The sequence below is a fragment of the Lissotriton helveticus genome, chromosome 7 (assembly GCF_964261635.1).
Source record: "Lissotriton helveticus chromosome 7, aLisHel1.1, whole genome shotgun sequence".
Taxonomy (NCBI): Eukaryota; Metazoa; Chordata; class Amphibia; order Caudata; family Salamandridae; genus Lissotriton; species Lissotriton helveticus.
Window position 1 is genome coordinate 164,047,329 of NC_136068.1, and position 24,239 is coordinate 164,071,567.

The window sequence follows — 24,239 nt, forward strand, 5'->3', positions numbered from 1 at the left end:
AGTGCAGCTGTTTTCAAAACATATTGGAGCATATTATCAACCAGGGCGATAGGCAATTATCGCCGCTTTAGTGGCCGTTTTCGGCCGCTAAGAGGCGATAATTCTATCGCCCTATTAGCAAGCTGTCGCTAACTGATGTTAGCGACAGCTTTTAGGCGATAGCGAGCGGTTTGGGGCATGCTTTGCATGTCAGCGATGTTTATCGCTAATGACATGCAAAGTGGGCGTACCCAACCAGTTAGTGACTGAAAGCAGTCGCTAACGTCGCTATCGCCTATTAGCAAGGCAGGCGTAGCGATGGAAATATTCGCGCTAAGCGCGAATATCTCCAAATACTAACACCTGCCCAGACCAGTTCTTAGCCATGTTATCCAATGGGAGGTGGTTAACATGGCTAAGAGCATTTCGTCGCTAATGCGTGAATATCGCTGTATTCTCAGCGATATTCACGCCTTTCGCCGCTATTGCTGGATATTTTAGCACAATGGAAAAAAAGTTGCTAATAGCATGTTTTCTCCGCTAACATATCCAGCGATAGGCAGCGATAAAAAAATTGTCGCTAAGCCTATTTAGCGATAATTATCGCTACTTGTTGGTAATATGCCACATTGTTCCCAGTTCTTTACAGTGTACTTAGGACCTGATTACGAGGATAGGTGCAATTAATCGCACCCGATAAATAACTATACCACCGGATATTTTGTATTTCAGGTGCGACACATACCACCTATTACAAGTTTCCTTGGGTAATACCAAGTGTATTTTGGTATTTAATGCACCAAAATCTACATGATACAGTGAATACCAAATGCTTTTCCACTGTTAAAGTTCGACAGGTTTGACATGCCAAAATTTAACGAAGGTTTAGGTATTTAACTCATACTATAATTATCGAATGCATTAAATAACATACAACTCGTAATTCTGACCCCTGCGCACAGGGATTTATGCAGGGGTCGGAAAATTACGACCCACCTATAATTAGGTCCATAGAGTTAGCTTTGGATCCACCAGTGGAGTATTAATCTCTCCCTTCATACTATTGGCTGCTTGGTGTATCATTCCACCTCCAATGGACTGCTTGCATAGTCTTGCATGAGGGACAATTTTACATATGAAGAAGATCCTCAATCATCACACTTTCATTTATTTTTCTCATACATGCATTTTATGTAGAAAGCAATTATTTTTGCAATATTATTTATTACAATTGCTTTTTTAAATGTTTTTCAGGACTCAAGTGAGAGCTATTATCCCCAAAACTGTTACCAGCATCACCACCACTACCACAGCATTTGTTCATGCCGCTGTTTTCATCCTTTATCACACAAAAGCGAGATCTAGCGGCTTTGCAAATGCTTGCTTATTGAAGTTATCTGGATGTACTGAGAATTTTATTATGGTTCAGTTGCCCGTTGGATACAGACACACTGGATTCTAATTCCAGACTCAAAATTGGCCACATTTTAGGGCCCTATCCCAATCTCTTTCTCTATTTCTTCCACATTTTCATGTTTGTCAAACCTGCTTTTATGACTTAACTGTCGAATAAAGTTTTGGAAAGTTTGCCAAACCTGAGAACTCTTAGAAACTGGCTAAACATTAGCGATGTTTTAAATATATATATGGGCAGTCACATTTTCATTCATTGGTGAAGAGGTATGTTCCCAGCCTTGGTGGAGGGCACTACTGGATTTTTCTAAATCTATTTTTAGCTATTAAAACCTCAACTGTTGACAAGTTCTAGTTTGTATGTGTTAGTTATTTAAAAATATTTGAATGAAATAACACATATACTTCAGTGGTGAAAGAGATTGAGAGAGGGTGTTTTCAAGAGAATGAGGGTGTAGAAAGAGCATGGGAGTGGAAGACAACCATAGTAATAGACAGCTGAGCGGTGTATAGGAAAGCATACCCATTCTGTTTTTCGGAGATTAAGCATTTGTATCTATACTGCTATCAGTACCTTGCACGCCACTGATACTAAGATGCCTCTGTCACACATATGGGTGGGTTATTTTGCCCATCTCAAAGCCCACAAGACACAAATCACAAGAGTTGTAATTTTCAGCCAAGACTTCCATTCACAACAAAACAGTGGGCCAGCTGCTGTGTTATGTCAAAGATCTCATGATCCTTGTGGATCAATGGGATGGACCCCCTGTCATTAGCAGGCTCCCGGGAACATAATCACATTTCAAATAGGAACAGCGTTAACAAATACTCAGCACGTTATATAGAGTGCCCATATTTTTTAACCAAAAACTGGGACAGACAAGAAGTAGGGCTAACCGCAGGCACCACCAAGAACACTAAAAGACTATGGGCCATATGTTGCTACATGGTATGTATTAAGCAAAATCTGGTGAAAAATAAAGAATCGCAAAATTTGTGGTTCCTTATTTTGCAATTGCATTTAAGGAATCGCAAATTTTGCGATTCCTTAAATGCAATGTATGAAGCAAAAAAAATTTGCAAAATGTCCTTAAGGAATCGCAAATTACCACCAACTTCTAGTTGATGGTAAGTTGCGAATTCCTTGAAAAATGCAAATTTTTGCATTTTTCAAAGTGCCAAGTGACGCACATACATGCCCTTAGGGCATGTATGTGCGCCACATGTGCACCCATGCATATTTCAGGGGTGCAACAGGGTGTCCTTTGGACACCCCTGCACCCTTGAAATTATTCTCAATTTGCGATTAGCAAATTGCGAATCGCAAATTGAGAATAATTTCCCATTCATTCCTATGGGCCTCCTGGCCTATAGAAATGAATGGGAAAGTATTCCTTGATTGCGATTCGCAATTTGCTAATCGCAATTAAGGAATTTTAAGAAATCGCAAAAAAATGCGAATTTGTACATACATACCCATTTGCGATTCTCAAATAGCGATTTCTTAAAAATCGCTATTTGAGAATCGCAAGTGGGTATCTTGATACATATGGCCCTATACAGCATGCACCAATATCGAAGAAGAAGTACACTGATATACCTGGAAAACCTATAAAAAGCTAGAAATAAAAAAGATTTTAAAAAGTCTATCATCCCGGGGGCCGTTACCTTATTTCCATTTCAAGGGGTATTACAAGAAAAATTAAGAAAATTGCAATTTCAGCTTGTGTAACAGTACACATGACCAACACATGCAGTGCAATGTTCTTTGAATTTTGGGGCTCGTAGCGTTGTATTTATAATGGTAAAACAATACTACCAGTACCAGAAAGCAAATTATACAAGGAATGGATAGACTTCAACATGTATTTGTGCGAGGAGGAGGAGTGGAGAGTTGTCCATGGACCTACCATGGGAATTGGGAATATAAAAAATCAGGACCCTTCTTCCAAGTTGATATTCAGAATAGTTGAAACTTCAGAAAATCGTCAAATAAAATAGCTCTTTCTCCCATGCTGTGATGAGCCCCAGGGGCAGGCATTATCTTGGGTATGCTGTGTGAATGAGGAGAAGCAGCATAGCACCAAGGGGCATATTATCAAGGGGGTTTATCTGCGCTTTTTTGGCTTTAAAAGCCAAGAAAGCGGAGATAAAATTATCTCCCTATTACCTAGCTGTCGCTAACACCAGTTAGCGACAGCTAGTAGGAAATACCAACCATCTTGGGCCCCGCTTTGCATGTCAGTGAAATTTATCACTAATGACATGCAAAGTGGGCGTGCCAAGATGTTAGCGACTGGAAACAGTCGCTAACATCGCTATCTCCTATTACCAACTTTTGGACATATTCGCGCTAAGCGCGAATATCTCAAAATGGTAACACCTGCCCCTGAGCAGTTCTTAGCCATGTTATCCAATGGTAGGTGGATAACATGGCTAAGAGCATTAGCTCAGTAATGCATGAATATCGCGGACTTTTCAGCGATATTCATGCATTTCGGCCGATTTTTATCGCTTAGGAGATAAACCTTGATAATAGCAAGGTTCCTAAGCGATAAAAATCGCCGCAGCACGGCGATAAAAATATTGCCGCTAAGCCAACATAGCGATAATTATCGCTAGTTGCTGGTAATATGCCCCCAACTCTTTAGAAAAGTGAACGCCTATTTCTGGTGTGAGGAAAACACGCACTACATTATTAACCCCTTCCATGCTGCCGACGGCAACGCTACTTCGCTGGTGCTGCCGTCGGCCAATGGCCGACGCGGCCCCGCCCGTTTTGCGGAAGTGCCGCACTTCCGTAAAATCGCGGGCGCATGGGAGTGGTTAATAATGTGTTCCATCTGACAAAAACCAGGACGTGTATTTATTTGAAGATAAAAGTGTGTGGACACCAGGGCAGTCCTTGAAAAATTAGACTGTCTGGGCAAATTTGTGACATCTACTCGTAAAGGCCAGCATGTGCAAAACCTTATGTCTACCTTTGCACCAATAGGTAAGGGGTAGGATTTTAAATATGTACTGCAATGCTCAGGTAATTGAAGATGTGAAGTATAGAGATGCAAAGTGGATAGAGAATATTTTGTCCCCTACCTGCACTGTATCTTTCTCTGAAGAAGTCCTGTGCTAGGGGAACAGATAAGGTTCCATAACACATGATTCCATAAAAAGTTAACGTCAGGGGCTCAAAAAAGGATAAAGAAAGAAGAGGATTGGGGAGTTGAGAGCAACAGCCAAACAAATGGAAGAAGGGCAGGGGACTGAGAAAAATGAAGCTTCTCTTTTGCCAGACCCATATCACTACCTTTTTTGATGGTTTGATGGTTAGCATTAAAGTTTTTAATGGAACAATTCACAAATATTGCCAGGAATCAGGTTTCAAAGTATTGTCCTCTCCTTAGTTAAGTTTTTTAGAATACCCTTCTGTGCCCAAAAGCAACTGCTGCCCAATCAAATTGACCCTTTGGCTATAAAGTGTCTTCCCGTATATGTTTGATATATCACACATCTTAGCTCCTGAATACATTGGGCCTTAATTTTCACAATATACATCAGCACAAATGTGTTTAGCTACAAGAGACGTCTTACCAGCAATGCCAGCCGAAGTTCCCTCTGAGGCAATTATTGTAACTGCAACTTTAACTTAGATATGAATATGAGGCAGCTAAATCAATTTCCATTAAAATAAAACATATTTCTGGATATTGTTACATGAAAAGTGAATGAGCTTGAAAAAGTTTAACACACCTTATCACCCATCTTCAGTTGCCGGTTGACTCCTAGATTCTTATTCCATTAGATTAAGCATTCACCAAATATAATTCATTTTGTCTCCAAACCTTGCTGAAAAGATCTATCCTTTGAGTTTCGTAGGATCATCCTGGAGTATAATTTCCTTATTCCTTAATATTTGGGAAGATGTGTGTGTAAACATCACACAATTAAATGTTTGCCATCAACCACCAAAAGGATTTGATAATTTAATGGACTCTAATGAACATATATGTGGCAGGTTTAGTTTAATTAAACTAAAAATGAAATCCGGATACAGTCTTATAACTGTTACCAATAAACGTGATCACTTATCTTCTTTTATATTCATATGTAATTCCTGATCCCAGCCTTTTCGGTTTTACAATTGTTGACAAAGCTTCTGTATTGATCTGCTTTTTCTTAATGGTGTAAATTGCTTTCAATCAATATCCTAGTGTTCTACCTTCAGCTGTTGGACTTTGGCTAATTTATCTTCATCGGTAGCGCCTTATAAAAAGGATGATTCCTAGGCTCTCACGCCGCTATATATTATTACAAAGTTGTTGTATAGTGTTTCATTTGCTATGTCAATGGCACAAATGAGTGTCCACAAATGGAGGGTGCTGTTTCCAGGGTGGCTCTGCTAATACAAGGTGATGGGTCAAGTAAACTTCCACCCAAACCAGGTGATTCTGATCTCTGATTAGTGGATCTCATCTTACAGTTACTGTGAGCTTGTGACATGTGTGTGTGTGTTTGTGTGTGTGCGCATGCATTAGTATGCATGGGTACGTGCAGGTGAATGTGTGTGTCTAAATGGCCCCAATGTTGATGCTTCCCGAGACCACTGCCTGTTTTTTTTTCCATCTCCTTCCACCCCGGTCAACACATTCATAAGCAAGGCTATTATACCTGTCTCATATATTTTTTTAATGTGGTGTCTTTGTTCCTCTACATGGGACCTCTACCCCTTTTGTGCCCTCTTAGGTCCAGAAGGCCGATTATAGTAAAGTTGTATTAGCTTTGTTTGTGTGATAGGAGGACAGTACACATTACAGGGTCCTGTAGAGTATTGATATGTAATTGCTATTTTCTGCTCATCTTGAAGTCTATTTTTATTCAATATCTTTTTCAAAGAGATGTATTCCTCTGGATCTTGCAGGAAAGAAATGCTCTAATTGCCCAGGCTGTGATTCTCAATTTAAACCAGTATTTGTTTTGGAAATATCAAGGCAATGTTGTTACTCTTCCCATAAGCTCAGAGCAATTATTCATATATATTCTCACTGTTCATACAGACCATGGCTGGTCATGCAATTATATATGGTCCAGAACCTGTGATACGTAGTATCGGTGACGATGGACATATCCATGCACGATTTTCGAGGTCTCAACACAAGCTACATGTCGATGCAGTGACTCTAAATGGAACTTATTCATCTTGTCATTCATTATCCTAAAAATCTGACATCGATCTAGTATTCTTGAACCTCTGTAGGAAAATATAGACAAACTTTGTGGGTATGCTTATAATTTTTTTAAGCTATGTTCCAGATGTACCGTTGCCGACCTCTCAAATACAGGACCCTTGTTATTAAGGTTTGGGGCAATGTTAGAACGAGTAATTAGGGCCTGATTTACTAACTTTTAACGTAACACAGCAAGACAACTTGTTGCCCTGCATGAAATGGAGAGATCAGGAAGGGCTACTTATTTACTTAGTATGGCACATTCCATCTATCTACTCTGGCACAACTCAAGCACCCTTGAGGCCTGGTGCAATGGTGAATGCAATACTGTCAGACTGTTTTTGTACAGGAAGGGGCAATCCTCAGAGCCATTTTCCTCTTTCTAGAAAGAGGAAATAACGAGGAGAAATAAAACTGTTTCTCCTCTTTGCGCCTTTGTTGGGATGGTGCAGCATTTTGATGCATTCACAGGTTGACTATCCTTAATAAATTTGGGAATGTGCCAAAATCCATGGGTGGATGTGTGGAATGCCCACACTCCACCGATGGAAGGAAAGGCTTTTGATTGTGTAGATTGGAGTTATCTCTCTCGGACCATGGAAAGGATGGTCATAGGACTTCCTGACCCTAATCAAGGGTATGTACTCTAGACCCGCTGCGTCTTTAACTTGTGGAGGTTTTCCTCCCCATACTTTGACATCCATTGAGGCACCAGACAGGGATGTACCCCATCCCCGCTGTTATTTCTGCTTGCTCTGGAACCCCTAGACATTGTAATTTGATATCATGATAATATTAGGGGTATTTTAATGATGGTGGGAGAGGCTAAGGCCTTTTATTATGCAGATTATATTCTTTTGACTTTATCCAACCCCTTGACTTCAGCTTACGCTCTGGTTTCCCAACTGAATTCTGTTTCCCAGTTTTCGAGCTGTAAGATAAACTGGTCGAAATGTGAGACCCTGCCCTTAACACCTATCATAACAAGCATCCTTCTAGGTAGTCTGCCGTTTAAATAGCTTCAATCCTGTTTGAAATATCTCAGGGTGTATATTAATATGGGCTGGAAGGCATAGTTCATTATAATGTGCAACCCATAGTGGATTGCATGAGGCGTGTCTTTAAATGTGGTCAGCCCTGAATCTGGCCCTGTGGGGTAGGGTGCAAGTAATTAAGATGTATATCCTCCCCAAATGTAAATACATTTTGATATGTTAACGCTGGTTATGTCAGCCTTCTATCTGCAGATCATCCAGCACTCCATCTCCTGTTTCATTTGGGGTTTGGAAAGACCAAGATTAAAAGGTGCAAATCTCTATTCCATATCAGAGAAGGGTGGATTGCGTCTTACTCACTTGGCGGGTTATTGGTTGGCACAGCAGTTGGCCCCCTCTGTTTATTGGTTACCCACATCCAGAGTCGAATCATTATGGGTGAAGTAAAAGTGCCATATCTTGCAATCTTCCGGCAATCTGGTTGTTTATTAAACTTTGAGACCTCAAATTAGACCCCTCCTGAATCCGATCATATACACCTCCCAATATGCATGGCATCAGGCTCAAAGGCTGCTGCAAGTCCCGAGTCACATCCACGCTAAAGCCCCATTGTGGTGCAATACGGCCATAAAAGTTGATGGGAGGAAATTAATTGGCCCCTCTGGATTAATCCTAGTATTTACTACATTGAGGACCTTATCTCTAGTGACTTTATCAAATCATTCCCTGACTTGAGATGGGAATTTGCAATTCCTCCCTCCCAATTATGGAGATATAATCAATGTTCTCATGCCCTAGCACATTTCCTGGCAAACACACATTCTGCCCTCGCTAGATCACCCGTTACTCAATATATCCACACCTGGAAAAGTTTTGGAGGGACTGTCTCAGGATTGTATGTCACATTGTGGGATCGCTTTTTTCCTGCCCCCACATCCGCTGCACTGAGGGCCTGGTGGGAATCTCATCTTAACACACAATTTATGGATGATGACTGGGATTCTCTACTGGCGGATAATCATAACGGATTTGGGGAAACATGTCTTAAGTTTAGTTTTTTTTAAGATCCTTCAACACTGGCACTGGTCTCCAGCAATGTTTAACAATCCCCATCATAGTGTTGGGGGTGTGGACTTTTGGTCTGTTACATAGTTCATATTTTATGGGAATGTGATCGACTGAAGGCCTTCTGGTTGCAGGTTTAGGATCATATGAGAGAAAGCCTTTGCAGTAGATAGACCATTGTCCACCCAGATAGTGATCTTGTATGATACTTCTGACCTCCTGTCAGTGTCCCAATATTTTAATAGATGGCTTTCCACTGCCCTAGGGGTAGCTAAATTAGTGATTCTGTGACTATGGAAATCAACCCAAATTCCCACTTTTCAGAACTGGTTGGATAATATGAAAGATATGGCAAGTTTTAAACACCTCATTGATAAGCTAAATGACAAATTGCAGATATTTCAAGAGATATCGGGCCCTTTCCTTCAAGGCCCCCGGTGCCTATAGGATATCGCATTCTGTTTCGTGTTTCATGCAGATTGCTATGCTCCGTTCCCAAACCCCTTTCCCTTGAGGCACCCCAGACTTTAACCCTGTATAATATTGACCCGATTTATAGAAGGTTTGGAAAAGGACGGTTTTACATTTTTTCATTTTGTTTATGTGTTCTATCATGCCATTTCCCCCTTCATTATGGGTGCATGCTGATGGGTGCATGCTGCCTTTTTCATTTCCTTCACCTCTTTCGATGGATGTGTTCTGTTCTTCCTTCCCCCTCATTTGTAGCATTACTCACTAATTGTTTTAATGGGGAGCTGGTATATGGATGGATTTTGGGATTTTATTTAGCTTTTTTGATATTCTCGCCTTGCATGGAAGTTAGCTGTTGTATCTTTATTGTGCCATTCTTTTTAATGTAATGATAACATTCAATGAACAATTGAAATAACAGGAGGGCACAACTTCCTGCACAAAAACAATCCTCAGAGGCATTTTCTTCTTTCCATGTGTGCTGCACAAAGCAGCACACATAGGAAGACCCTATAACGAGGACAAAAAAACATGTCTCCTCATTACACCTCTTTTGGGATGGTAGCATTTTGATGCAACCCCAGGTTTACTATCCTTAGAAAATAGTGAACTGAACTGACTCAGCAATGCATACAATGCCTAAGTCCAACTGTGCATGGCATGGTGAGAAATGGTATTTCTCTCCCTCCAGACTTGGTAATACTAAACATTTCTAAAGATTTTTCCATATCAATTTGCCGAGTTTGCTTTGGAAGTTGGTGAAATGGTTTGCAATTCTATTTTTCATAAAAGCAAAACAATCTTTTGCCTCAGTTGAAATAAGTCATTTCTGGTGAAGTGTTGCTGTGATTATGTACATCTTTCATTTCCTGTGCAAGGTTGGCACAAATCTAATTCTGTCTCCTGTTTGCTTCTAAGAATATCTGTACTGTCACTGCAGTATTTCTCAGAGAGGAACATTATGCTGCAGCACTGCTGGGTCCTAGCAGGCTGCCAATATTTATGGCCACTTTATGTCAAAGAGAATGAGAGTTTGCACATTTGAAGCTATCTGAAACTCCACATGCTTCTACTGAATTTCCCTCAACTAATGTATCCTTCACTGGAAAGAAAATACTTCAGAACCTTCATGTATTTCTTGAAACAATCAAGTCAATGATTAGTATACAAAGTATTTGCCTCCAGAAGCAAAGTTAGAAAGGTGCCAGCAGGTTCTTTTTTATGATCATCCTTTTTCCAGGTCCTGAAGGTTATGCCTCAGGAAGACACTTTATTCGTCAAAGTAGCCACCTAATTAAATACCATGCTTATATCTGCCCAAAAGATAGTGACAGAAAAGCCACATATGTTTTGTTTAGTGCCAACCAGCAGCCGGATAAGTAGTGTATAAGGGGTGGAGTCAAACTATTTTTAATAGTCGATGTTGTCTGTACCCATACTGATGGTCTGAGCTGTAGGCTGGTCTTTGGGTGTTCCCATTCATACTGCATCATCTCTTTATGGGTGGTGCCACAACTATTTGCATATAGATTACCCCTCTTTGCGCTGGGACAATTGAGCTAAAAAGTGAATAGCTGGAATGTGGCCAAATTGAGTAGGATAGGATAGTACTTGTAGAGCACACTAATGCCTAAAGGTGTCAAGACGTTATGGCAGAACAAAATGACCAATTGAGGAGAGGCGACCAGCAACAATTGTTAAAATGAATTTGCGCCTTCCATCCATTACTTTGCAAAGTCTATCCGAGCTGTCCTCAGGCAATTTGCTTGGCTACTGCCTCTACATGTAAACTGAATGTGTACCCGATTGCACGTTCACTGAGCCTGTCACCTCCTACTCACGGATGTATGATGGAACAACGCTTGCTATTACAACGCGTGCTGTTACATCGCAGTCGTTACAACGAAGTGTAATTTACTATTCCAACTCCAGTCCACTTAACAGTAGGGAAGGTGTTGGGATAGTAAACTACACTATTTGTAATGTTAGCACGCCATCTAGCGCAAGTCGATGTAAAGACTTGCGTTGTAATGGCATAGCGTGGTTACATCGCGGTCGTTGTAACAACCGCATTGTAACAGCATTGCGGTGTAGTGACCGCGTTGTTAACGATGTTTCCCCTCCTCACGAAAGGCAACAGGCATCTCAGAACTGTCGGTGCCCTGTGTCCATACCCTCATCTTATGTAATGTACGTATCCCCACTTCCCATAATCAGATGTTCCTATCATCCATCATTGTATATTTGTCATGCTTCATTTATATAATGAGTAGAAGTGCAAAGACCTGGGAGGGACAGATAGGAAGATGATGCTGCCTGACCCCACTCATTGTCTTCCCCATGCTATCCACTTGTCCCATTTCAGCTCCCTGGAGTACTTTGGTGGCATGCTTCCCAGTTCCTTTACTGCCACCTACATACCAGGGGCTGGGGTAGCAGACATACAGCAGCCAGAGAGTAAGAGCAAGTGCCAACTGGCACGACCTATGCAGGATTGAATTTAGGAATGCAATCTGACTGAATGTGTGTGTGTGTGTTTGTGTGTGTGTGTTTTTTTTCAGAATGCTGTAATCTTTCATGAGCATTTTTGTGCTTTGGTGTTTTATGGTGAACTTCCATTGTGTTAAGATGGCCATCATTAACTTTAGTTGATTATTCCTGCCCTAATGTTATTGCAATCTCTTCTGTTATATGATCATTTCTGGCATTTTAAGGCAACGTATGGACTATTATTGGACTTTCTTGGCATGAAGGTCGCAATCCTTGAATATTTATCCCCATCATGTTATGGCCTGCTTTGCAATGATTATCATTACAGCAAACAAATGATGGACGGAATACTGAAAATACAAACATTCTAACTCCAGTCAAAAGATCTGGGTAAAATCCATTGTTCTTTTGCCCACTACGCCACCCCAGTTTGGACCTAGCCATATACAAATCAGTCTTGACCCGGTGACCCATGGGAACAGTCCAGACCGAACTGCCAGACCAGGTCCTCCCTGGACCGGAAACAAGCATCCTGGGACTGGTTTCACGTTATTTCATTATTCTTCAGCCAGGCTAGCTTGAATCCAGTGGCACAGTGAGCAAGGGACCCACGTCTGGGCAATTTGGAATTGGTTCTTTTTTGTATGTTGTGTCTTAATTATTTAAAGTATTGGTGTTTTGTATTGGTGTTTTTAAATGCTTTACACACCGGTCTCCTAAGTTATGCCTGGCTGCTCATTGCCAGCTACTAAGGGTTGAGCAAGGGATTCATTTATTGAGACCTTGACTGACCCTCTCATTGTATTTGTTGCCTTATTACTTTCACTTCAATTTCTTTAACTCTTTTGTGCCATAAAATCCACAATCTAACTCATATTATTTTATGAGTATATCATGAGTATATCACTCATTGGACACTTGCAAGCATCACTCACTCGCATAGTGCATTATCTGAGACAGGGGAGGAAGGTAGGGTCCACCTCACTGTCCCTGTGACTCAAAATATAGCTCATAGTTCCTATAGGGCTTGCATTGAGAAATGTCCTTGCATTTGTGGACTAAAACCCCGCCAGTTCAGGTTAGGTGTGTGATGCCTCATGGTTCCTGCCTCTATCCTCACCTTTTGAACCTTAATGTCAGGCCTCTCATCAATGAACTTGGGAACCAAGACTGTATTTTATATGTGTGGTGATGACATCAGATTCTTTTCCATTTGGATGGCTAGCCTTCCTCTCAAGAAACTTTTAAACCTCAATACGGATAAGACAGAAAAAGTGATCTAAACAATGGGGATAGTCTCTTGCTTCAAGCTATATTCACCTTTTAAGCAGGGACTTGCTCCCACTCCCAAGTATCAGGCAAAGAGCCTTGGTGCCATTATTGACTGTGATCTGAATCTTAAACCTCATATTGGGTCAAAAATCGCATCTTGTTGGCTTACATTGTTAGCCAACATAGGGCTTGAATAAGTAAAACATGGATAATAAAATTCAATGTTGTTACAAACTGGGGACCCCAAACTATCTCTTGCTGGAGTCTCGAAATTCTAAAGAAGACACTGAGGAGCATATTTACAAGAAAAGTGCCGAAGAGTGTTGTTAAGCCAAGAAGGCTGACGACACGCTCCGTCACTTTAGAAATGCAGGGCTGCACCATATTTACAAGAATAAGGTGCAGCCCTGCATTTCCACCTGCGCTGGCGATACGATAAATTTAGCTGCCTAGTGCTTATGCACGCACCCTTGCACCATAGTGCAAGGGTGCCTGCATTGAGGGGAGTGATTGTTTTTGTGCAGCAAGATGTCCCTTCCTACACATAAACAATCTGAAATGGCAATTTGAAACTTCTATGTGTGCTTCTTAATGCAGAACACATACAAGTTTCAAAATGTAATTTTTTTAATGATTGTTTATGTGCAGGGGATACCTCTCTGCACATAAACAATCAAAGGCGTTTTGCTTTTTCCATATGTACTGCACAATACGCACACATGAAAACAGCAAAACGCAGAGAAATTAAACATTTCTCCTCATTTCACCAGGATAAGACCAGGTTTCCCTGGTCTTAATTTTGGCGCTGCCCCATATTTACGCCACCCTTGTAAATATGGGGCAGTGTCAAAATCAATGTGTGTCGCGGTCGAACGCCCATAGCAACACCCATTGCACTCCCCTTTCATGCTAAGTATAGCATGAAAGGGCGCCTTATTTACAAGGCAGCGTGAAGCCACATTAAACGTCTTAACTCTGCCTTTTAAATAGGGTGAAGCCTGTATCTCCACCACATTGTCTTTAAAAATGACATTGTGGTGGCGAAAGGAGATTGTAAATATGCCCCTGAATCGACTAATGGGTCCTATGGGAGAATTATAGTGGACAATAATGTAAGGTGATTTGTTACCATTTATGGAGGAATTTTTTGGATGATCTATCAAAAAGTGCATTGATCATGTGGGTAATTGCAGTGCCTGGAAAGACAACGTAATGGCAAATATTAAGGCACTTGTATTATTTTATCAATTCTTACGGGTACTTATTATTTACAATAGCAGTCTCAAGTGATAATGGAGCTGTTTACATAGCAATGGAAATACACAGATCATTGAGTGCCCAGTTGTCTGTTATGCTACAATGTAGGTGAAAATGTGGAATTTGTGGGTTTCAGATGGAGAAAGATAGAAATAGTCAGGTTAGAGAAAGTCTTAGATACATTTTTCAGAAAATGTTTTCCTAATTAAGGTTTAACTGAAAGTCATTGGACAGGAATGCGTATTTAATTATGTATTTATTTAGAATTCTATATAGAGTTAGCTAGACCCAAAAGTATCAGAGTGCTTTGCAAGACATGTGAACTTGGACCCGAGCAATTAATAGAAGGATTCGACGTCGACATAGTGTATCCGGAAGGAATAAAGAACACGTGCAACATTATATAAGGAAATCAAAAAGTAAACACATCGTACAATATTGCCCCTCTTAGGTATTGGTGACTGTATTAAAACGCTGAATTGGGTCAGGTGACCGCATCGAATGATATCTTTGGTATGGCAAGTTCAGGGGAGCGAGTTGATTTACGTGTCCATCAGTAGTGATTTGAGGTTCTGTTTGAAACAAGTATAGGATGTATTACAATGGAGGTCTTTAGGATGTCAGTTCCAGATCCATGTAGCATTGCCTAAGAAAGAGTGTTTCTGGGATGGTTTTTTCCTTCAGGTTGGGAAGGATGAGAAGGAGTAAGTTGGAGCTTCTTAGGGCCTGATTCCTACCCGCTCTTGAAAGTCTGTTTTCTAAAAATGTAGGGTTTGAGGTGGAAAGGGCTCTGTGTGTGATGCAAGCTGTCTTGAGGATGCATCTTCCTACGGTTAGGAACCAATTGAGACTTTTGAGAACAGGTGAGATGAGGTCAAATCTTTTGGTGTCTGTGAGGAGTTTAGCAGGTGAATTGAGTTGTTCTTAGAGGCGCAAGAGGGTTTAATGGGAGCCCGGTGAGTATGGCATTGCCATAATCAAGTTTCAAGAGGACAATTGATTGCACTACATTCTTTAGATCTTCAGATGGGATAAATGGTTTGATTTTCTTGAGATGTTTTAAGCTGTAGAGTGCCCTATTGGATGAATTGTTGATTTGTTTTTTCATAGGTATATTTTGTTCCAGGGTGATACCTAGTGACTTTAATGTGCTTGGAAGAAAGAGACAACAGTTTAGCGAGTCTAGATTCTTGACCCATTCTTGGATAAGTGGAGGTTTATATTTTGGGGACAGGAGTAGAAGTTCATTCATGTTGGCGTTCAGCTTTAGGTGATTTGTCATTATTCTGCATTGAAACAATGAAATATATTAACATTGATTCCTAAATGTTTAAGTGCAATGTGGTAATAACAACAGTGAAAAAATACCTGTCATAATTAGCCTTACATAACACATGGACTGAGTATAGTGAATAATTTAATCAAAATGATGAACTTCTAGTAGATTTTTATACAAAGCAGTGTAAAGTGGCAACTATGGGAAATTTTCTCCACAGGGCCTCAACACATTTTGCAAAATGTGTTTCTGTTAAAAAGACAGCAAATATTATTTTCTGCAAAATAAATATTTGTAATAGCTCACAAAATTAGCTATTATTTTTCAAAATTGTTGTTGTTTGTGTACATGATTTGAATTGCAGGAAATATATTTTTCTTTAAGGTAAAAGAAGGGACTACACCTGGTACACTGGTTTGTTAAATTTCTTAAAGAATAAGCGAAAATGTTGCCAAATCAGAACACTCCATTTTTTTAAACACAGGTTATGCATAGACTCGAATTTTGATAAGTACAGCATATTTGTCATATAATTTGCAATAGTTTCACAATTCATTTACTCCGTTTTAGCATTGATGCAAAATAATTGTGTAATATGGATTTGAGCATTGTTAGTCAAGCTGCAAAAACGTTGCAGAATGTATTACATCTGTCTTTGTGCCCAAGTTGTAGTTTATGTTAGATGCCCCACTTTATTTAACTGGCAATAAATAACTAATATTTAGGGCCTTATTTTAGGGTTGTGGATGGGTAACTCCATCACAAATGGGCATTGGATATCCCTCCCACTTATTAGAAGTGCATTTTATCTTATGACAACTAAAAAGGTGGACATGATATCCACCACATTTGTGATGAAATACTAGTCTGCCAAACTTTAAACCAGGTCCTAAGTCACACGTAAGTGGACAAATGGTTAAGTAAGCAAGGCTGACAGTGAAAGGCTCTGTGGTGTTACATAATGCCTGCAGTCCAACTTCAGAGTACTTGAATCTTGAGATTGAATGTAAATTGATAGTGAGAAGTAGCTGGCATCGTAGAAGCTCCTCTAAATGTTTTGAAGATTTGATCAGAAATCAGCAAAAGCATGGTACAATTTGTTTTCTTGATTTAAGATAGACTAATGCCTGGAAAACATGCTAATTTAGAAATTAATTCTTGATTCACAAAGTCTAAAACAGGCATTAATGCATGTGGTGTGAAGAGAGTGTACTCTGTTCACCAATGCAAGGACAACACATTTGTAGTTTTCAAAATATGTCACACTAGTTGCAGTTTCTGGGAGTCGAGTCAAAGTAGTATTCTAGAGGATTGGTACAAATATTGGGAGATCTCACTCATTTCTAGCTTAGTGACATCTTCAAATAATTATAAATGCATTTCCCAAACTTTCAGGACGTCCAATAGATGAGAAAGAAGCGGCAATTATAAAAAGACATTTTGCTGTCGTAAAATCACAGTGCTTGCAATCTTTTTTTTGGATATGTATTAAACCTGTGTTGCAATTCAAAAAACATGCTCATCTTATTAATTGCGTCCATGTTGGACTGTTTCTCCTTCATGAATAACGTTGAATATCCTCGGTAGAGCAGTCAATGGTCCAGAAGACCACTGCCTATTTGATGCGTCCTCAACATGGGTTGCTTGAAAAATTGCTGTCAGAGATAGCAACCTTATTAGGAAGTTTATTCAGCAATCCCCTGTGATTGGAGATTTGGCAACATGATCTAGTAATACCAAGGTCATATCGCTAAATCAGGGATAAGTTGCCAATTGCAGGTGCTCAATTAACTACCTATATTTCTGCCTTGTCTTTTTGTACACCAGACTCTGAATGATGACTGCTGCTGTAAGTCCAGGAAAGTGTTCTAATGTTCACCACTGCTGACATTCAGTATGTTAGAAAGAATGGTATCTTAGGGATTAGGTTAAATCATAAATATTTCTTATTTCCTAACTCTGCCTGCGTTGAGTACCAATAAGTTTTAGAAAACGGGGAAAGTAATCTTTCTTGTGAATTTCATTAACGTGCAATGGGCAACTTCAGGGCACATGAGGGGTGTACACATACATCAGAAAACATTGTGCATTATTAAACAAGTATAAAATATGATCTTGCAAAGTTGTAAGTTAGGGTCTTATTTAGAGTTTGGTGAATGGGATACTCCGTCAAGCATGATTGATATCTTGTGCTCCATATTACAAGTGTCGTGGGCTATAGTGCACTTGTAATGTGGTGGATGAATATCTGCCATATTTGTGATGGAATATCCCATCCACTGAACTAATAAGGAACTACGTCTTATCATGGTGTACACATTTTTCTGTATCAGGTACTTTTAGGTCCAATGTGAATACTGCTTCAACATTTTGAAGCATCCAAACAACAGCCACTGTGGCAGCTGCCATTAAGGTCCCCTTATATATTGCACACCTCATAAAGTTGCTGGAAAAACACAATACCATGAGAGAATATTGGAATACCACATAAGACAAAAATGCTCTCATTAAAAAGACATTGACTAATGCATGCTTTCATTGGCGGGAGTACAACTAAAGCCCCTTCAAATTACTTTTCCCTCCACCATCATAACACACATAGATAAATATGCTTAGTTTAGAAATGTTATCTGCAAATTGTATAATGTTTTGCTTTGACTTGAAACAAATAATACTAAGTTCTTCGGGCCCTCAGTAACTTTTCAGAATGTGAATATTTCAAATGATCTTTCCTTTGAAACTAATACTGTTTTTTTGTTCTTTTCAGATCCTGGCGATCATTTCCATCCTGTTCATTGTACTATCTACAATTGCCTTGTCACTAAATACACTTCCAGAACTACAAGGAAATGATGAATTTGGACAGGTTACAGACAATCCACAACTTGCCCATGTTGAAGCTATATGCATTGCCTGGTTTACAATGGAGTACCTCTTGCGATTCTTGTCATCGCCTAATAAGTGGAAGTTTTTCAAAGGTCCTCTCAATGTAATTGACTTGTTAGCAATCTTACCATATTACGTCACAATTTTCCTCACTGAGTCAAACAAAAGTGTACTTCAGTTTCAAAATGTGAGAAGAGTGGTCCAGATATTTCGCATAATGAGAATACTTCGGATCCTAAAGCTTGCTCGACATTCTACAGGATTACAATCATTGGGATTTACATTAAGGAGGAGCTACAATGAGCTTGGGTTACTCATTCTGTTTTTGGCCATGGGTATTATGATCTTTTCAAGCTTGGTATTTTTTGCAGAGAAAGATGAGGATGACACCAAATTCAAGAGCATTCCAGCTTCCTTCTGGTGGGCTACAATCACAATGACAACGGTTGGGTATGGCGACATCTATCCGAAAACTCTTTTAGGCAAAATTGTTGGAGGACTATGTTGCATTGCTGGTGTACTAGTAATTGCTCTTCCAATCCCTATTATAGTCAATAACTTTTCAGAGTTCTACAAGGAACAAAAGAGGCAAGAGAAGGCCATCAAGCGCCGAGAAGCACTTGAAAGAGCAAAACGTAATGGTAGCATAGTCTCCATGAACATGAAGGATGCTTTTGCACGGAGCATAGAGCTTATGGATGTAGTTATTGAAAAAAATGATGAAGATGCAGACAAAAAAGAAAAAGTGCAGGACAATCATTTGTCACCCAGCAAATGGAAATGGAAAAAAAGAACTCTGTCTGAGACAGGTTCTAATAAGTCCTTTGACACAAAAGAGCAAGGATCGCCGGAGAAGAATCGATCTTCTTCCAGTCCTCAGCATCTGAATGTCCAACAACTAGAAAATATGTACATTAAAATGGCAAAAACGCAGTCACAGCCAATCCTAAATACAAAAGACTCGACTCAACCAGCTAAGCAAAAAGAGGAACTTGAAATGGAGACTATTCCAGGTCCAGCAGCTCCTTTACTAGCTACCCGTACAGAAGGCATAGTGGATATGAGAAGTATGTCAAGCATAGACAGCTTTATAAGCTGTGCTGCTGATTTTACTGAGTCTGGTAGGTTTTCACACAGTCCTCTTGTATCTTTACCATACAAAGCAAATGTAAACACAATTAGGGAACAGAGGGCTGTGCACAACAGGCCATGGTCTACAGATATCACTAGGGACCTATTTACAGAGATATCCCCAAATACTCAAGTAAATCAATATTCTACCTTTTCTCCAGAAAGTCCCAAAAGTTCACTAAGAGTCAATAACCCATTGAAATTACGGCCTCTGAAGGTCAACTTCTTGGAACAGGACAGCACCACTTTACTTCCAACGACCCATGCATTGGGAACATCTACAGATCCTCTGAAGAACAGAAGGCCTGTAGCAACTGTAGACAGTTCTGTAATGTCTGACCGATCAATGCTAAGTCCAGAGGTATCTCTGTACTCTACAGCTAGTGCTAGAACACCACCTAAGTCACCAGAGAAAAACATGACACTGGGTTTCACCTTTCATGATGCTAATGTACAGAAATATATAGACGCAGATACTGATGATGAAGGTCAGGTGCTAGAAGGCATAGATGCAAGCCCCCCAAAACAACTTCTTGGGAACCTAAGTCCAAATTATCTTGTTAACAGTGGGTATCGTAAACCCATGGACTCTGGACACCGAGTGGATAAAAACCACCTTGAAAGTGCTGCTATATCTGTTTCTTCAAAGTTTAAACTGGGTCAAAATTGCATTTACTCAACGGAGGTTGTGACTGGTAAAACCCCAGATGCCCAAGAATCAATCAAGGTAGACAATCATATTTCACCACAAATCCATGTGTTACCTGGTGGAGCAGGGCATTGTAGCACACATGACCCAAGCGTCTGACATATTGGTCTTAAATGACTTGTTGGAAGTCAAATGGAATGTCTCTACACTCTCTCAAAGAGCTTTTGCATGGCATCGACTTTGACTGCAATAAGCCACCTGTGCACTGAGAGGAATAGGAACATTTCTTCTCAATGTTGACAACATTTCTCAGAGTCAGAACTACAGTTCAAGTTTTTGCTTATGTTTGATTTCTTTTAACACCTTTCTTCCAAGCCTTTGTGACCAAATATATAGTCCTCTTCTAATTAACTTTTTTTGAGTATTTCAACTTTATTTTGCATTTGTTTTTATAAAGGATGTATAGCAGGCAGATCAGAATCCAATACAAAGTACTGGGGGTGGAATGTAGCAATTCAAAAACTCTCCCTCACAGCCTGGGAGCAGTACTCCAAACTAACGCATTCATCCTTTCTCTATAAAAAAGATGCACAATATTAAGACACCTTATTTAGCAATAACGGCTAAAGATCAATATGCTACACAAATTCGTTTTCAGGTTGATAGGGTGGTGAAAACTTTCTTAAACATGAAACTATTTGATTGAGCTCATTTCATGCTAAGGATTCACTCTAAAAAGATTATCAGGGTGAGTTGCACCATTTGTATCTCAAATCCTAAATTGGAAAAGCTGAGGAATTTTTGCAACTGCATATTTCATGTTGTTAACCCAATCCTGTCTTGCTCTGGTTAACTGTGGATATTTGCTGTGGGTACAACATGGGTGAAACCCACTCTTCGGGTGCCATGTGAACTAATATGAATGCAGATAATGCCTTCCCAACTTGTTGTATTACACACCACATACTAAAATGAAGGAAAGCATATCTGGTCAACATTTAACAATCTGTGTGTAAAACGTTTTTTCTTTTTAAATGCACTGTCCAAACCATTTGTGATATCATCCTTAGAGTGAGGGAATATATATGTACATATATTGTTGAAAAACCTAGCAGTTTTTTAATATTTAAAAAACAATTGCGGTTTTTGTATAGACATTATAAGAAATCAGGCTGCATACACCTAGCACTTTAAAATACCCACAATTTTAATTTGTGCCTGTAACTGTAACTGTGCTTTGTTCTTTATTCTAACCACTCTCTTCAACATATTAGTTACATGTTTTTGTCATAATCTTTTTTCGTCTGACCACATGTAATATGTTTCTGTAAATGAGTCCCATTCTAAACAAACCATAGCTTTGTTACATGTACATTTCTTTTTATTTGTATTGTTATTTATTTATTGTGGTAGTTTGAGATTGCACCAGTCACGTGTGCAGGCCCTATTTTTTCAGGTAATGATTTGCAAAACATAAAGACAAAAAAAGTGAATCAGAAACATAGAAATAAAGAGAATTGGCGAAGCCAGTAGGAAGGTGGAGATGTACTTTTACCAGTATTATCATGAATGTTAATCTAAAATAGGCATTTTGAAAAGGCACTTTTTTCCATAACATAAGTGCTGTACATAAGATGCTGCATCTCCCAATAAAATTATATTTAAAGAAAGAGGGCTTGATAGCATTTGAGGACAGCATGCATAATTGGCAATGGTGCTGCCAATTAACTATTCTAACAGCTAGTGGTTAATAGTGAAGACCTTGAACTTGAGTCAATTACTCTTTTTGTGGTGAAACGTCTATCTGACAAATGAAGAATAAGAGAAGTTTTTGAAGGGATATGGTGAAATGTTTCCATTTGTTTCCATCTACAGTGAACTAGCATTTCTTTACAATAGGAATGAACCTACCTCAATGCAATTACATATTGCATTTACTGTATTTTGTTACATAACGTTGAGATGTAAAGTTTATTCATAAACAATTAGAAATGACGAAACTTGTGTTTACTCAAAGCTCTCATTGACCCATTCAGAAACTGCCAGTATCAAAAGCATATATTTAATATATTATTAAATTGACCAAATTACACACCACAACATTTATGAAGCTGTATATTTGGTGATGTAACAATATTTAAAGGCATGTACAATCTACCTTCTGTTGTAGAACAACCTTTTTATTCCCTCACCAATCACTTTTTAATTATTTATTGGTAAATGAATACTACATTTGAAATTTACTTTTTTGAAACTGTACTTGCCTTCTAAGTTGAAGATAATTTGTCAATATTAAATACCTCTACTGTAATGCACTCGCTTGAAAACTGTAAAAAAATAATGGTAATTCTAGTGCTTTTTCACACTTTAACAAATTACTATTATTAAAATAATATATATGTACATGTAACAAATCTGTGTTTCAGACCTTTTCCAAGATAATCTTATCAAAGGTAGAGTAAACTTAACATAATTAAAGAATTGTTAAATAGAAACATTAGTACGAGTAGTAATACTTAATGTTCAACAATAAGCTAGGGATAATGAAAGTGAAACTGAATGGCCAACAGAGCAATTGTATGTGAATGTGTTTTTAAAAGATGGTTGTATACGGAGCAGCACTGTGGAATTTAAGCATTGATTTTATAGAACTTCTTCACATCAGCAGTCATTCATATATTCCATCAGCACAAATGTAATATTCAGGGAAGATACATTTTTGATAGATATACTGGTTTCCAGTGGAACATGTTTTTATAGGTGACTTCATAGTTGTAGGTTCCCTTTTCAGAAGACCAATAGAAAATAGCCATATAAATATTTCCTTCAGCGGTAGCAATCATTTAAATAATGTACAGATTCCTATAATGCATTCTTTTCTTTTTTTACTGAAGTCAACTGGTGCAACTCCCCTTCTAACCAAAGGCCAGTCTGCCATGTACGATGCTATGCTTCACAATCCTTGCCAGCTGTTTTTCATTTGGAATACTGTTGAACCAAGTAATTTCTGTTTTTACCATTCTGACATGTTCTGACAATGTTCTCTTTGTTGCTGTGGTTTCTTAGTCAAAGTCATCCAGCATTCTTGTGGATCCATGGACAGTTTAAAATAGATCCACCTGAATTGCATGAAAAATCTGTCAATATTTTACATGTGCTTTTTCTGCTGATGGGGTATAGGAGACAATATTTGCGTTGTTCTACTTAAGGTTTCCAGGAGAAGACCTCGTTTTGTAAGTTGTACAGAAATGTACAGAGTCTGTATGACTTCCTTACAGTACACTTTTGTCTCTGCACTGTGAGGTAAAAGCAAAAAACAGTAAATGTACTGTTCACAAATACATGGTATTTAATAGTAGACCAGGGGTCTTTTAGAAAAGTAGAAGCCATTTTATGAAGTTCAACCAATGTTGTTAAAGATATTCATTTGCTGTATGTTTCCTTTACAAATCTAAAACAGTACACTGAAGTCTTATAACTCTTTAGAATAAAGGTTTCTAGATGTTGGTTTTATGGAAGACCACACAAATAATTTATTGTGCCTCCGATTAATAATGTCACAGATGCCATCCTCAATGCTTTGTTGTAAAGGGCGATGTTGGGATATGAGTCCTGAAGTTGTCAGCCAGAGCTAACATACCCTCCATGGGTACCATAAAGGGAAATGTTGCTAATGTTAATACTCTCTGACTTGTTGGCACTTTCAGAAATGATATCACTAGCATTGTCTTGAGTTCCATAAAATTAGATCCACAGATTTGTTTTTTTTCTGATACAAATAGACAAAGTTGCACTAGTTGCACTTCCATGCGTACATCACACCATTTCAATGTCATTACATAAGGTCTGGTTGAACTTCCAGATGTATGTTTAGTGTTTCATCGGTTTATATGGTTATTCTTAAATTGATTATTGGAACTCATGGGGAAGGTAGTGGGGTGAGGGTTGATAAGGCAGGTGCAGCAATGATGCACTAGTAATGCAACAAAGAAACCACAGTTGAACATTTATTTACCAGGATTTAAGAGATGCTCGGTTCTTAGTGTAAACCTTGTTATTTTGTAGAGAAAATTCAATTATAACAGTACCACGAGCAATACTGGGTGTCCCATATGGCGATATGAGTTAGG

The 24,239-nt window shown here is 39.1% G+C and overlaps 1 protein-coding gene across 1 annotated transcript in view; it reads left to right on the forward strand.

Annotated features, from left to right (window-relative positions):
* Window positions 1–23,641, forward strand: part of KCNB1 (potassium voltage-gated channel subfamily B member 1) — a 719,591-nt gene extending 695,950 nt beyond the window's left edge. The window contains exon 2 of the mRNA XM_078651849.1: window positions 18,211–23,641. Within this exon, the coding sequence (XP_078507975.1) occupies window positions 18,211–20,268 (2,058 nt within the window). The 3' untranslated portion in view covers window positions 20,269–23,641. The remainder of the gene's footprint in view (window positions 1–18,210) is intronic.
* The last annotated feature ends 598 nt before the right edge of the window (window positions 23,642–24,239 follow it).